Raw genomic sequence first — 16,025 nt, forward strand, 5'->3', positions numbered from 1 at the left:
TCAGTGTTTTTTCTACTATGTCCTGGTTGCCGGGGGGAATTCTTCAAGTTTAAAATATGATATAGATAATTCACAAAACCTTGGCCTTTATGAAGAAAGCCTCATCTGAGTTCTTAATTTAATTTCTAAAGAAAGAAACTTATTTATCAAGTTATTATTATCCCGTACTATCACCAATCGACTCTTCGTCAAAACAAGCGTCAAAATGCTGGTAGGATTCCGATTCGAAAACAAAATTTTATAAGGAATTGCAATACAACGTTTCATTTCCGCTCGTTGTCACTATTTTTTAATCCGCTGAGGAGAAGGGAGTGTTTTGGTGTTCTTAAACCATCACCAATCAATTTGTCGTAAACTTTTAGGTCAGAATGATCACAGATAAAGTTCCCACTAATGTTGGTGCACTCAAGCACTTTTCTCAGATAACGAAATTTTTAAATTTTAAATTTCAGCGTGTCCCAATATTACAACCAGTGTTTCATCACAACAGTTTAAGGCTAATTTTTCGTCTTATTTAAGTTATTTTCGATGGCCAATAGTGGGTGCAGTTTAAATTTGACAGCAGCTAGCCCAGAGCAATTACAGAATTGAAATCTTTTAAGTCAATTTGCACAAAATGAACCTTGTGTTACTTAAGCACTTTTGTCAGAAAACGGCAGAGGTGATTATGTTGTTTAAATATACGATTAATGTAACTAAACTGATTTTCCACTTCAATAAATCGATCTCATTTACCAAACGATAATTTTAGTTGGTTGTCCACTTGCGAAGAGAACACATGGCTTACAAGATCGTATTTCTCGCCTTCCAGCTGTTCACTCTCACAACAACCCAGAACCTGAGCAGCAAGGAGATCTCTGGCAATGTGAAGGATGATATCCTGAACTCTGATATCTGCGTTTCCCAAGCATTTGAAATGTACATGGAGGCGTACACTGATCCAGAGGACAAGCTGGTGTTAGCATCTACTGGAGCTGGTCCTAACTCTCATAAGAGGTAGGAAATATCACCAAATCTGAGCGTTTGAAGTTGTTTCCGTGCAGGAGAGAGTTTTTATTCACCAATACCAAACGTTATCGTCAGTCCTGAGGTCTGTACTGGAGATGCTAACCATGAACCACTCTCAGAAATGTATTTTCACGGAACCTTAACAAATGCAAATCTCACAACGAGAAGTTTAAGAAAGGAGAGACATCCTACCAGTGTACAATTAACTCCTTCATTGTTATGGACACCTCCACAAGGAAACAATATTTGGGATTGAGTCGGAACATGAGTCTGCTAGAGAGCGGCAAGTATACCAGACCAGCTGCTCTGCAGTCTTCTGGGTCACTGCAGGCTCTACCAAATACCTTCGACTGGAACAAAAAAGGGTACGACTGACGACACAACCTCCTTTCATTTTTTGTACACAACCTATTCCTTTTATTTTTCTCATTATGGTTTATACTGCGACTCTTTCGGTTGTCTTATACCAAGTAACCATAGTTCGCTCACAATTTGATGATAACTGACGTTCACATTTTAGCATGTTGTTAGCATTTTTTTAATCAAACCACCAATCCCTTAGGTACGTTACACCAGTTAAGAACCAGGGAGGCTGTGGAAGCTGTTGGAGTTACGGTGCTATTGGACCGATAGAGTACGCCTACAAGGCAGCTACAGGAAAACTTCTCTCCTTTTCCGAACAAGAACTCCTCGACTGTACCTATGAGCATCTTGGAAGTGATGAGGACGGCTGTGAAGGTTCCTGGTATACCTCAGCTTGGGACTTTGTTATAGAAAAGAACCATCTCCCATCTGAAGCTAACTACCCTTACAAAGAGAGGATGGGGACGTGTTCCTATGGTTCTCATTCTAACGATATTGCTGGAAAAATTCAAGTTACAGGTTACACCCAGTCCGCTAAGACAGAAACTGCAGTTTTGACTGATCTGGTGAACAAGATGCCGCTAGCTGTTGCCTTCACGGTTGAGGATAATTTCTACAGTGTTGGAGAGGGTATCTACGACGGATGTAAGGATCCTACTTATCCTAATCATGCTGTCATCTTGACAGGATATGGTTCGAACTTCTTCGAGATTAAAAACAGTTGGGGTGCAGATTGGGGAATGAACGGGTTCGCTAGATTCGAAAGAGGAAGGGATATTTGTGGAATTCTCTCATATGCCTACTACATCGAGTATAACGATTTGTACGTAAATGATGGCGGAAACGGAGGTGACGATCAAGAGGACGAAGGAGAAAACGAAGATGAAGAGGAAGAGCAAGCAGAGGTTAAAGAATGCAAAGAACTCAGCGATGAATTAGGTTTGAACTATCGAGGCACTAAGAGTACAACTATGTCAGGTCTGCCCTGCCAAAACTGGGAGTCCCAGAGCCCCAACTATCACTCCCGAACCCCAGAAAACTACCCAGATACCGGTTTAGAGAGCAACAACTATTGCCGGAATCCAGACCACGAAGGAGCAGGTCCGTGGTGCTACAATTCCCAGTCCACAGAGCCTAGGTGGGAATACTGCGATGTTCCGGTTTGTGGAGAAGACGAAGAGGAGGAAAGTGGAACTGAGGGTGGAACTGATTTGACAAGTACAACAGAAATGCCAACAGAAAGTGACGATGATTGTTTACCAGATGATGATCCCACAGGAGTAAACTACAGAGGTTTTATCAGTATGACTGAGTCTGGTTTAAAGTGCCAAAGCTGGAACAGGCAGCGTCCAAACAAGCACTCCTTTAAACCCAGGAGGCACCGAGACAAAGGACTCGACGAGAACTATTGTCGGAATCCAGATGAGGAGTCGGAGAGACCTTGGTGCTACAATAGTCACGGGGTGAACCCACGATGGGAGTACTGCACTATTCCTAAATGTGAAAAGAAGGGACAGGATAGTTCTTGTACTGATGATCATGAGTATTGTGCTAACTGGGCATACGAAAATTATTGTTCCAACTCCGAATACGAGGAGTTTATGGTGTCCACCTGCAGAAAATCCTGTAAAGTGTGCAGAGAAGGAGAGGAAGCAGAGGAAGCAGAAGAGGCAACAGAGAAAACCTGTGTTGACGAAGAGGGTGACTGTCCAACCTGGGCTGAGAGTGGATACTGTCAAGCTAGCAGCATTTACAGTGACTACATGGAGTTGAACTGTGAGAAGAGCTGTGAAAAGTGCGGAGAAGAAGAAGGAGGAGATAATGAGGAGTGTGGTGGAGGATTGACTCGGTGTTCTGACGGATCTTGTAAACATGTTCATATGTGTTGAATAAACTCAGTGATGACAATGTTCCATCGTTCTGATGAAAGTTAATCGATACATCACACCCAATGGGATTCAGATTATACATTTATGTATAATCTGAGTTTATAAACTAAATAACCAGATTTCGAGCTTTTATGATATAATGCAGCATTATTTTTGTACTCATCTGTTAATTTCCTAAAATATATGTTTTGTTTTTGGATTATTAAACAAGTTTGTTTTTATTGAACAATAATTTAAATTAATATAAGTTATTGTAAGTTGATCAAACCTGTGATGAGTGCCAGGAAGAGAGAAGCAAAAGTGCTGACACCCCCCATTATCAGCAGCACAGTGGCCCCCCACCAGCTCCCTACTGCTAGCCACACTCTTCAGTCCCGTTAGTTCTGAAGTTATCGTCTCCGAGCTCTGCGCTCTCAGGTTCACCTACAAATAGTGAGATATTATGAGATATGTAAGATATGTGAAATATGTGAAATATGTGAAATATTGTGAGATATAAGAGATATTGTGAGATATGCCTTAAATATGAATCCTTATCTTAGTATTTAAAGCGGAGTTTAATTTTTCCTGCTTTGTGATTTTGCAATTTGCGTATTAAACACTACCCTTATCATGATTTGCGGCGTGGTAGCAATTGTGGCAGTGCTGCTTAAATCATAACTGGTGTTCACAAGCTGGTCAGCCCAATTTAACAATTACTAAAACAGCTGGCTAGATTTAATTGTTAGGAGCTTCCTTTAAAAACTGTACAGTAAACCTTATTCACGATGCTGGTCAGGTTTTTTGCCATTGTAAGCATTAAATTGAATTTCCTCCTACCGGTAAACTGAATTTTTTGAAGCCATGTTCATCGGACCATGCCCATATTTGGAAATATTTGTCGCAAAACCGCAAAATTCCAGGGAAAGTAGTGAAATCGGTCACATGGCAGTTATTCAATTAAACAACAATATAAATGGCCGCAGTGGAGCTCTTCCAGTATACCATTTAGTTTACAGTTGAAGTTTAGGAGTTTATCAGCAGCCCAAAACACTTTACCATGGATGAGGACGAAGCCCCCGCCGTAGTCATCGACAATGGATCTGGAATGAACAAAGCCGGTTTTGCCGGAGATGATGCTCCCCGAGCTGTCTTCCCCTCAGTCGTCGGACGACCCAGACATCAAGGTGTCATGGTCGGTATGGGAAACAAGGACTCTTACGTCGGAGATGAAGCCCAGAGCAAGAGAGGTATCCTCACCCTGAAGTACCCCATCGAGCACGGAATCGTCACCAACTGGGATGATATGGAGAAGATCTGGCATCATACCTTCTACAACGAGCTGAGAGTTGCCCCCGAAGAACACCCCGCTCTTCTGACTGAGGCTCCCCTCAACCCCAAGGCCAACAGAGAGAAAATGACCCAGATCATGTTCGAGACCTTCAACTCTCCCGCTTTCTACGTTGCCATCCAGGCTGTTCTGGCTCTGTATGCCTCTGGCCGAACCACCGGTATCGTCATGGATTCTGGAGATGGTGTTACCCACGCCGTACCCATCTATGAGGGTAAGTTCTAAGCCTTCAATTCATCAGTTATCTAAAATTACAATCATAAATGATATAGATTCCTTTCTTAATTTGATAATATATTCGTTGCCATCAATTTAAAAATGTTTAATCGAATTCTTTCTCCAGGATATGCACTCCCCCATGCCATCATGCGTATGGACTTGGCTGGACGAGATTTGACTGAGTACCTCATGAAGGTGCTGACCGAGAGAGGTTATTCCTTCACCACCACCGCCGAGAGGGAAATCGTCAGGGATGTCAAGGTTTGCACTCAATTATATAACCATCTTTCTTGCAAACAATTTTGAAAACATCAGTGGCCAATAATTCCTCACAATAATGCAATGAAGATACCTGTGACCACCATCTAACGTGATGATTTTGCAGGAGAAGCTCTGCTACGTTGCCCTCGACTTCGACCAGGAAATGGCCACCGCCGCCAGCTCCAGCTCCCTCGAGAAGTCCTACGAACTCCCCGACGGACAGGTCATCACTGTTGGAAACGAGAGATTCAGGGCCCCAGAGGCTCTCTTCCAGCCTGCCTTCCTCGGAATGGAAATCCATGGAATCCACGAGAACTGCTTCAACTCCATCATGAAGTGTGATATTGACATCAGGAAGGATCTGTACGCTAACTGTGTCCTCTCCGGAGGTACCACCATGTACCCCGGTATCGCTGACAGGATGCAGAAGGAGATCACCGCCCTGGCTCCTCCCACCATGAAGGTCAAGGTCATTGCTCCTCCAGAGAGGAAATACTCCGTCTGGATTGGAGGATCCATCCTTGCTTCCCTCTCCACATTCCAAGCCGTGAGTTCACTCACTATTATATCTTTCACTATTTTTCCCAATTTCCAATCGATCTATTGCGAAATGTTTGGAAGGAGACGAAACCAATTTACGAGATTGAACTTGATCAATTTCACGATAATTTAACTACGTTTTCTAACGCACATTTCCTCCTTAGATGTGGATCACAAAGGAAGAGTATGACGAGGCTGGTCCTTCTATCGTCCACAGGAAGTGCTTCTAAACAAGCCGCCCTCCTGCCCGACCCGCCGCCTGACTAGCCACCCGACCCGCCGCCTGACTAGCCGCCCGAGTAACACACAGCAGCTATATAATTGGAAATAAAGGACTTTGTTTCGCACACTTAGCGATCGGAAGTTTTGTTATGTTGCAGATGATGCTGTAGGTTATGTATCTTATTTACTCTGTCGAATGAGATACAGAATTACTGAGTTTTACTGTCTACCCTTACTAATCGTAAAATATAAGTCAAATTGTACAAATGTGACATTTTCTTGAGGGAAAGTTTCAAATATGTATCAACAATTATTGTAGTCATCGTAAGCATAATTCATAACTATAATTTAACATGACCATATCACTTGAATAATTCAGTGATAATCAATCGACTAATTAAACTCAAAGTCACAGTATAGTAGAATAGTAGTAGTATAGAAGTAGTGCGACGTGATAAACATTTTTAACGACATTTTCTAGTACATGTTGTTAATTTGAAGACATCTCTTAACACTATTGCATCGACTTAACATTATTGTATTGATTTTGTGAGAAAACCGTCAGGCACCTCTCATTTTATAACCTAGCTTAGCAATTTTAGTTTTTACCAGATTCAAACACTAAAATTTCTAACCTTGGTCACAGTCCTCTTAAACTCGCTGAGGATGAAGACATCCTGTCCAGAGACTGCTATACTGATAGGGATAAACTCGGAGCGTTGTTTGAAGACAGTTGTTTGTTCTCCTCCGGCTAGTGGCAGGCTGATTATCTTACCCTCACTTGATTCTAGTATATACACCTGCCAAATTGGATTATTTATTCGAAGATTGTGAAAGAGAAAATAAATTGGGGCATAAGTACAGAAAATCATAAATTATGTTTGAATTTGCACAGTTTAACGATAAGAGCTAAGTTTTTAGCAAAACGAGGTATCCTGATATTCGATTAACTTAACTAACGAAGTTAAATGAAATCAAATAAAGTAGAAATAAATTTAAGGACTTCAGAAAAAAGTAATTAATATAACGTACAGATTCCCCAGAAAGAGCGATACAGCTGATGACCAGCAGATTGGCAGAGAGGATAACTTTAGGGTTACTCCCGTCCAACTCTCTTCTTGTGATCTTGTTCGTGACCGACACGTACACCATGTAACCCGTAGCTGCTGATACTTCCTGTCAAGGATATAAATAATATGTACACCATGTAACCCGTAGCTGCTGATACTTCCTGTCAAGGATATAAATATTATGTACTTCACAGCTTAGCTTACAGAAGAACAAACAGCTTCACAACTTCTCTTTGAAGTTCAAATCTTGATGACGATTTGGCCGTTTTTTGTCTTATTAGTGCTTCAGCTGGAATTTCTATAATTTTACGTGGACTTGTTAAAAAAGTACACTAAACTGTCTGTAGAATACAAACTTCTAGAACAGTCTATGTTATTATGATCACAGCGTATAAATTACTCAATATACACTGTATGTAGTCTGATCATTAATCCTGCTAAAATTAGCATAATTAACACATTTCCTGCAGCAAAAGACAGTAAAAATAAAAATTAAAGTAAAGTAAAACAAGTAACTAACGAGCTGGTTAGTGTCCTCCTCCACGTCCCTGTTAACAAGTGTAGTCTTATAACAGAGCTCTACAGTACATGTGACTTTAGCAGCCACCACCAGACTAGCTTTGGAGACCAGCCAGTAGAGCAGCCCGTCTTCAATGTTTAGAGCCAAACTGTCCACTGGTCGCTGAGGATCTGAAATTGATATTATTGCGATCAGTAATTTTGGAAGTATCCAGATAAGGATCTTTGTTAATGAGTAGTTTCAGAGAAAACTAAAAAACAGAGAAAAAAAGAAAAGAAAAATGTTTCAGCGGGTTAGTTTCTGTACAGTAAGTTCAATCCTCCCCATTAAACATTAAAGTTCACAAATTTGACTGACCATAGTATACAATCTCAGGAGAAGACGAGTGTCCCATCTTCATTTTCATGATCCGCGATTCATCAGGAATATATGCACTGAAATAAGGAGAGTTGTAATTACCAGTATTACCCTATTATCAATTAGTGAGCAGGCATTGCATTATACGCTTTAAATCTTCAAAATTTAAAATCAACAGAATACAATTAGTTGATGCTGTTAGACACTACGATTACTCATAACATTACCAAAGTAAAATAACTCTAACCCCATGAAGGTAGATTCAATCCAGAAAACAGTTTCAGCTGAAGAATCCAACACTACGTCCCTCATAGACCACTGCTTAGCTGTGTTACTCCAGCTCACGCTACCATCTGATTCTCTCTCCTCGGTGTTAATGTGGAGTCTGTGTAAAACTGTGGGGTCTGATGTATCCAACAGGGAAAGGGTCTCTATTTGTGCTAATACCAGATACTTCTCCGGAACTGGACAAGAAAGGTGGTTTATAGAAATTAAATATTATTACTAGTCGAAGTTTCACAGATTATATACAGATATGTATAATGTATATTGTATATGAGAAGGAACACCTTTGCAGTGCTGTTCAGTGATTTGGCTTTCACGATATTTTAGCTTTAGATATAGGGAGTCGTGTAATTTATATACATAGCTACAGAACATATTACCTGCTCGGCAAGAACCATTTTCCCTTTTTCCAAACTCGCAACCACAAAGCATATCTGTTAAAGGTAATATTTCAGAGAAGACCATACAGAGATCACAACTCTGACACTGGGGTAGATCGGAGGGAGGAAGAAGACTGTTCTGGTACATGCTCAGGTAAATAAGTGAAGTGGAGGGGGCGAGGGCGGGGGACTTGAGGGCTTGTTGTACTGTCGTATTAGAACTTGTAGAAACTGCCATGGTAACATCGTTCGACCATATGATCTGAAATTAAATTGTTTTGGTCAAATTAGGTGATTAATCCCTTGAATCTAAGCTAATTATTCGAACTTGAATGTCATTGTCTTTGACAACATCAAATTTAGGGATATAAAGATGAATATTTATCTATCCCTCACGTCTTTAACGGAACACAAAGTCGGGCCAGACACCGATAGAATGTTCCAGTGTTCTACGTCCTTCGTTAATGAATTGGTGCCAGTTTTCAGATCATGAGCGATCAGAATTCTGCTGTTGTATATGTACAGTACCTGGGAAAATCGTCATCTTTATAAAATTTCACTATAAGTTATGTTCAATCACCCGGGAAACTTAATATTAATAAAATATGATAACCGGAGTAAATAACTGCATCATCTCAAGAAAATCACTTAAAAAGGCTGGTACAATAACTACTCTGTTCACTCACTTGATCATTTACACAAAGTCCGTACGCCCATACGTCAATATATGATGATGTCACTATTCTATTTTCTCCAGTTTTGACGTCATATCCCATTATGCTACCATTGGACAGGCTGTAGAGAAGAGTCCTGCAGGGAGGAGTTGACATAAATCATATTATGTAGAGTCTATATAGAAAGCTTAATTTGATGTAACAAGCACACAATTGGAAGATGCAATTACACTTTCATAAAATACGGCGGTTCGCACAAGACAAAAACAAAGAACACCAGATCAAAGACCACCGACATGTGGCGCGCACTGACGCGCAAAAGTGCGCGTTTCAGAACGCGTTATAAACTCTCCGCGCCTTACAAAATGTAATGATTCGGGCAATTTTGTCGCACTACAACAAGGATTTCTCATTCTCAAACGAGTATACCGCCAGTATTATGCAAGCGAAGCTCACCCATTTAATGGATCAAAGAAAAGGGCTCTAGCGCTGCTATCGTCTATTCTCTTTAAAACTTTCTGTTTGCCGGTCGTTAGAGACACCGCTGAAAGTCTGCCACTTGGATCTACGTGATGTTCCCCCATTTCCAAAATGTATAGTGTTGGGTAGTATACTGATAGACCCGACACTGACAGCAAATCTGATAGAATATCCAATATTAAAACAAAAATCATTTTTCTTTTAACTGCACGTATTTTTTCATGTTCAAAAATAATAAATCAAATCAATCTACAGATAGATACTCAAAATCATAGTTCACAGGGAATGCCTCGTTACTGTTACGCAAATTGACTACCCTGGCCAAGGTCCCCTGGACTGTTTTAAAGAAGAATTAATTCAACTGTTATTAATAATCCCGAAGAATTGGAATATAGAACCATAACACATATCGGCCATTACTAAACACGAAAAATAAAACAACGCCAAACAACTTACTGGTAGCAATTTGGTTTGTTTCTTTTGATAAAACATTGTACTGATAAACAGTGTGTATACTGTATTTGTACTGTACCACCTTCTGCTCCTAAGATAAATATCATTACAAGTCCGAAGTGGAAGTAATAGGTCACGTGTTAATTGGTGGTATAAGTAAGAACAAGAAATTTGTTTACCTCCAGCTGCATGTTTATAGATTTATATAGCGAGGTATAGACTAATTAATTCCTGGAATATTTCTGAAAATTCTATACCAATAGATAAGGGTACAGAACACTAACCTTCACGTAGAATAGATAAGGGAACAGAACACTAACCTTCACGTAGAATAGATAAGGGAAAAGAATGCTAACCTTCACGTAGAATAGATAAGGGAACAGAACACTAACCCTCACGTAGAATAGATAAGGGAACAGAACACTACCCCTCACGTAGAATAGATAAGGGAACAGAACACTAACCTTCACATAGAATAAATAAGGGTACAGAACACTAACCTTCACGTAGAGTAGATAAGGGTACAGAACACTAACCTTCACATAGAATAGATAAGGGTACAGAACACTAACCTTCACGTAGAATAGATAGGGGTACAGAACAACAACCTTCACGTAGAATAGATAAGGGTATAGAACACTAACCTTCACGTAGAATAGATAAGGGTACAGAACACTAACCTTCACGTAGAATAGATAAGGGTACAGAACACTAACCCTCACGTAGAATAGATAAGGGAACAGAACACTAACCTTCACGTAGAATAGATAAGGGAACAGAACACTAACCTTCACGTAGAATAGATAAGGGAACAGAACACTAACCTTCACGTAGAATAGATAAGGGTATAAAACACTAACCTTCACGTAGAATAGATAAGGGTACAGAACACTAACCTTCACGTAGAATAGATAAGGGAACAGAACACTACCCCTCACGTAGAATAGATAAGGGAACAGAACACTAACCTTCACGTAGAATAGATAAGGGTACAGAACACTAACCTTCACGTAGAATAGATAAGGGTACAGAACACTAACCTTCACGTAGAATAGATAAGGGTACAGAACACTAACCTTCACGTAGAATAGATAAGGGAACAGAACACTAACCTTCACGTAGAATAGATAAGGGAACAGAACACTAACCTTCACGTAGAATAGATGAGGGAACAGAACACTAACCTTCACGTAGAATAGATAAGGGTACAGAACACTAACCTTCACATAGAATAGATAAGGGTACAGAACACTAACCTTCACGTAGAATAGATAAGGGTATAGAACACTAACCTTCGCGTAGAATAGATAAGGGTACAGAACACTAACCTTCACGTAGAATAGATAAGGGTACAGAACACTAACCTTCACGTAGAATAGATAAGGGTACTGGAATGTAGAACTGGAAGTGTTAACATTCTCAGCCACGAGCTGCACTGTACCAGCCGTGTAGACTTGAAGTGTGGAGTTGTCATTGATCACAAAGTTGTAACTTGTCGTTTGTACACCTGCCAAATTGAGATTTATATTTTGATGGAATGTTTGATGGAATGACTTTATGCTCTTAAAATTATCTTATCTGTAAAAGTTCAATCGTGTATCTAGTAATCAAATATACTGATATTATATATGCAGGTTAACTATTGATTAAGTCCGAACCCTGGCTATATTATAGCATGCTGCATGTAAGGCCGCATCCCATTTGTCGATGAAAAGCTCTAACGGTTTAAGCGAGTGTAACCCAGACACTAGTTACAACGACTGGTTACTAAAGTACAAAGACTTGCACTGGTTACTTACATGTTAGAAGAAGTACAAGACACCACAAAAGCATGAGATGGATTCTACTGGTTTTTCAAAGCTGCAACTGAAACGGTTGTTATCTTAGTGTATAAACTAGTGTATAAAAGCTAGTGTTTCATACTGTACACAAAATACATTTAATTAAAGCATAACTTTACCGCAAACCCCGATTTACTGCAGCACGGTAAATCGGGGTTTGTGGTAAATCTGGGTTTCATCATTTTGTAAACAATTTTTGGTATTTCAGGAATTTCAGGTATTTTACCGTTACAATGTCCGCAAAAATAAAATATGGCATGTTTAATTAAAACAAAAGTAGTTTTAGTTAAGACTAGAGGTGGAATCAATTACAGACGGAGTAACTGAATGTTTTGACGCCTTTTGAAAGTCGCTGAAGTATAGTCGCCACTTCAATGAAACGAAACTGACCCCATTCTAAATAGTGCTAGAGATTGAAAGGTTAATTTTTAAACAAATCTAATAATTGTGGTTTTAACTGTACTAACTCTACGACAATCACTGATGGATGTGTACAAATTATAGAAATGTGCCACTTTTGGACAATGTTTGAGTATTTCCTGCTGATAACGAATTGAGGTTAACTACACGTTAACTACCATTATCATGCAAACTATGAGATGAGAACGTTTCAAATGTCTTATTACGATTTTTATTTGAAACTCACAAATATCATATGTACAATGTTAGAGCAATTATGATAAAATAGATCGAAAATTTAGATTCAATATTTTATCAATAAAAATACAGTATGGCTTAGTGAACATACAGGAAACAGACCCACTACATGTAATAGACTAGATGGTTAAGTTTTGTTCTGTATAGAATGTCTCAGTTAGTGAGCAGTTTCAATTCCTGACTATTTATCTGCACAACCCTTTTTGTTACCTAGTATAACGATTTGACGAGTATAGCATGTTTATTAATTTATCAAACATTTTTTGAATGATTATTTAATTGTAAATATACAAATAATTATAAAATAATTTTAATCACATTGACCTTTAAATAGTCAAATACTTGTCTCCTCGAGGAATTTGCACAACTAGAGTTTTAAAATATGGGCTTTAGTTATGCTTCAGAGTTGTACGACACATTATAAACTCTCCGGCTACCAGGACAGATGTTTTTATAGTTAGTAAAATCTGTACATACCTATTCTTATTTACTTATTAACTGCTTATTTCAGGTCTTTGAGAAAACTAATATACGATTTATATCCAGTATATCTCTTGTAATTAACCATGCAGGTCTAAATTCCTCAATAAATATGTGTCTATATCTTCATTATAATCAAAACATTAGAATTAATTGCAAATAACTAAATAACGCATGATCAGTAATGTAAATTTAGCTGAAATGAAATAATCTCACAAACCTCTAGTCAAAGACTCGTTGACAAATTTGCTTCTGTCACAATTTCATCTTCAGATTGTTAGAACGTTTGCATAACTATTCTGGCTAAATTGATTCCATTTAACATATAAGCTTGATCAGAGATCTAGATAGAGTCCTTCAGGCTTTTGAAAAAACTTATAGGGAAATATTTCAAAATAAGAAGATATTTTATGATATATGTCTACATCAAAATGCCATAATACTGTGCTTGATCGGGGGGAAATCAGGTGCCGAGTACTGTACGTGACGTTGGGGGTCATTTTTTTTTCTACCAAAACACAGTTAGTACTTTTGTACTAAGTGGTGGGTCTGCTGCTCATTCCCCAGAAAAACAGTTAGTACATGGTACTAAATAGTGGGTATAATTTGCCCATTTCCCCAAAACAGTAAGTACATGGTACTAAATAGTGGGTCTTAAATGTAGAGTGTAGACTGGAGTAGACTTAAGATTATTGTACATTGTATAAACTGTTTTTAATCAAGCATAGATATCTCAACTGACAACTGTTAGTTTTATTGCTTAAAGTTTACATTCAATATCGAATCCTTTTTAAGCTAAAAAGTCATGTTTAAAGCAATTTCTGGGTGGGTATCTTATTTTATATATTTTAGACACAGTTAGTACCGTGATTTCTCAATAGTTAGTGCCGCAAAAGCCGGCAAAAGGGTCGTGTGTCTTGATTATTATCCGAAAAACAGTTAAAGGGGGTGGGTGGGTCTTTTGAAAAATTCCAAAATTAACCAATCCTGGTCCTGGTCACAGCCATTTCAAAATTCTTATCCCCGTCGTTTGCTGTTCCACATTCAAAAACTGTACAGCGGTAAGCACATGGTCACGGTCCTGGTCATAAATTTGACTGATCCCGGCCAATTTGAAATTTTATAAAAAATCCTGGTCCTGGTCAAAATTAACCAATCCCGGTCCCGGTTCTGGCCATTTAAAAATTCTTATCCCGGTCATTTGATGTTCCACATTCAAAAACTGTACAGCGGTAAGAACATGGCTTCATGCCCTATCTTAAAATGATCATCTTGACCACAACCCCCTACAAAAAAGAAGACCCTTGAGACACCCTGTATATCCCACCAGCCACTGTAATATCTGTTTAATTAAGATAGAACAGATGAGACAGCTCTAAGCTTAGTGAATAATTGTTAGATAAAACTCAGTATTGCATGACGAGCAAACTTTTACTCAATCTTAACTTCAAAGTTAAATCACAGACAAACTTGTATAGTCCGTGGGACAAATGTGTACCTGTAAAAAAATTTTTAAATTTAAAAAACAGTATCAAGCGATAGAAATTGAGCATAGTGAAATTGAAACAGCAAGCTGCATGCTTTCGACTGCCATGTTGCAGAAACGAACAGAATTACACATTATAAAATGTAAATTGGGACCCTCACATTGATTAGAAAACATGAGATTATCAGTAAAAATAAAATTTAAGAACAAAACAACAATAACATACAAGCGGAAGGCTTTTTAACATTAAAATTGGAACACTGAATAACTTTTAAGTCATTCTTACGAGAACACGACAGTTTTTACTTTAGCGCTCGATTTTCATAGCAATGTATAAATCGGAAAAAATATACGCGGCACGCTAAAAATTTTAATTCCATTTAGAAATAAATATTTAAAAACAATAATACTAAATTTGATTCACGATGTCGATCCTTCGCAGCTCGGTGAGGCACAGTGGTGCATCTCGCCGATCTGCGAGAAGAATTATTTGATGCGCGGCGCGACCCAGTAGTGCATCGCGCTACAAATACTAAATATAATTTTAAAAATGTGTTTTTTTATAATGATTAGTTAAAATAAAGTTATATATAGTCAAAAATTTGCCCATGAACGGTTGATTAAAGTAAAAATTATAAAAATAGACAAAAAATGCAAAACAAATACATGTGTTTTTTCACGTCCATATATTTATTATACTAATTAATATTATATTAATATGAAAAGAGAGCATCCATAATTACTTGATTGACGGTGTCAACCCATCGAGATCGTTGCTCTGCGAAGCAAAGAAACGATCGACGATGGGTTCGATGCAAAGCAAGAATGCTAGTTTGCGTGGCGCGTCGAAGCGGTAAAGTCCTCCAAATAATCACAATCAGCGTGGCCAGAATAATTATAAATTGAATTTAGTTCATTTATTTTAAAATTTGTTGTTTACTCGATCTAAGGCCAAGTTTTACATGCAGCGCAATGCACTATTCAACTGCAAGGCGGCGCCGCGCATCAATTTTCGTTAAATTGGTGCGATGTTATTAATAATGAGAAAATAATGAACCGTAGAATTATAGCTAACGAATTTAATAATTACTTTGTATCTCTTGCCCCTAAGTTGAATGAATCGTACAGTACAACCGGTCAAATTAGACTAAGTCCAATTCAATGCTTTACGGACTACTTACCAAGGCCAAATACCTCAAGTATATTTCTCAGCGATTGTACACCAGAAGAAATAGAGAAAATCATTAGCGAACTCAAGAATGGAAAAGCTAGTGACATCCCTATTCACGTCATCAAACGAACGTCTAAGATTATAAGCCCACTACTGTCAGTATTATTTAATGAACACATGAGAAATGGAACTTTTCCAGACCGACTGAAAATTGGTAAAATTAGCCCTATATACAAAAAAGACGGTACAGAATATCTCGAAAACTATAGGCCAGTATCTACCCTAGCTGTGTTCGGAAAGTTATTTGAGAAAGTAATCTACTCCCGTTTGTACAGTTTT

The 16,025-nt window shown here is 38.5% G+C and overlaps 3 protein-coding genes across 4 annotated transcripts in view; 2 read left to right on the forward strand and 1 right to left on the reverse strand.

Annotated features, from left to right (window-relative positions):
• Positions 1 to 13,393, reverse strand: part of LOC134819489 (low-density lipoprotein receptor-related protein 5-like) — a 59,474-nt gene extending 46,081 nt beyond the window's left edge. The window contains exons 1-14 of one of the 2 annotated variants that reach the window (XM_063829443.1): positions 13,250 to 13,393; positions 11,851 to 11,917; positions 11,416 to 11,558; positions 10,055 to 10,142; positions 9,575 to 9,758; positions 9,131 to 9,254; positions 8,841 to 8,972; positions 8,445 to 8,706; positions 8,027 to 8,243; positions 7,780 to 7,856; positions 7,423 to 7,592; positions 6,865 to 7,008; positions 6,468 to 6,632; positions 3,529 to 3,683 (exon numbers count right to left, since the gene is read on the reverse strand). In XM_063829443.1, coding sequence (XP_063685513.1) covers positions 3,529 to 3,683; positions 6,468 to 6,632; positions 6,865 to 7,008; positions 7,423 to 7,592; positions 7,780 to 7,856; positions 8,027 to 8,243; positions 8,445 to 8,706; positions 8,841 to 8,972; positions 9,131 to 9,254; positions 9,575 to 9,758; positions 10,055 to 10,142; positions 11,416 to 11,558; positions 11,851 to 11,884 — 1,895 coding nt within the window. In that variant the 5' untranslated portion in view covers positions 11,885 to 11,917; positions 13,250 to 13,393. The remainder of the gene's footprint in view (positions 1 to 3,528; positions 3,684 to 6,467; positions 6,633 to 6,864; positions 7,009 to 7,422; positions 7,593 to 7,779; positions 7,857 to 8,026; positions 8,244 to 8,444; positions 8,707 to 8,840; positions 8,973 to 9,130; positions 9,255 to 9,574; positions 9,759 to 10,054; positions 10,143 to 11,415; positions 11,559 to 11,850; positions 11,918 to 13,249) is intronic. The other variant, XM_063829445.1, reaches the window with a different exon arrangement.
• Positions 779 to 3,464, forward strand: LOC134819810 (uncharacterized). Its single transcript, XM_063829958.1, has 3 exons — positions 779 to 996; positions 1,128 to 1,373; positions 1,571 to 3,464. Exons 1-3 carry the CDS (start codon positions 779 to 781, stop codon positions 3,258 to 3,260), a joined length of 2,154 nt encoding a protein of 717 aa, XP_063686028.1. The 3' UTR covers positions 3,261 to 3,464.
• On the forward strand, positions 4,272 to 5,848 carry LOC134819490 (actin-15B-like). The gene is made up of 4 exons (XM_063829446.1): positions 4,272 to 4,804; positions 4,934 to 5,070; positions 5,195 to 5,617; positions 5,775 to 5,848. Exons 1-4 carry the CDS (start codon positions 4,300 to 4,302, stop codon positions 5,838 to 5,840), a joined length of 1,131 nt encoding a protein of 376 aa, XP_063685516.1. The 5' UTR covers positions 4,272 to 4,299; the 3' UTR covers positions 5,841 to 5,848.
• Positions 13,394 to 16,025: the final 2,632 nt, after the last annotated feature.

The sequence above is a fragment of the Bolinopsis microptera genome, chromosome 8, assembly GCF_026151205.1.
Source record: "Bolinopsis microptera isolate Bmic1 chromosome 8, MBARI_Bmic_1.0, whole genome shotgun sequence".
NCBI lineage: Eukaryota > Metazoa > Ctenophora > Tentaculata > Lobata > Bolinopsidae > Bolinopsis > Bolinopsis microptera.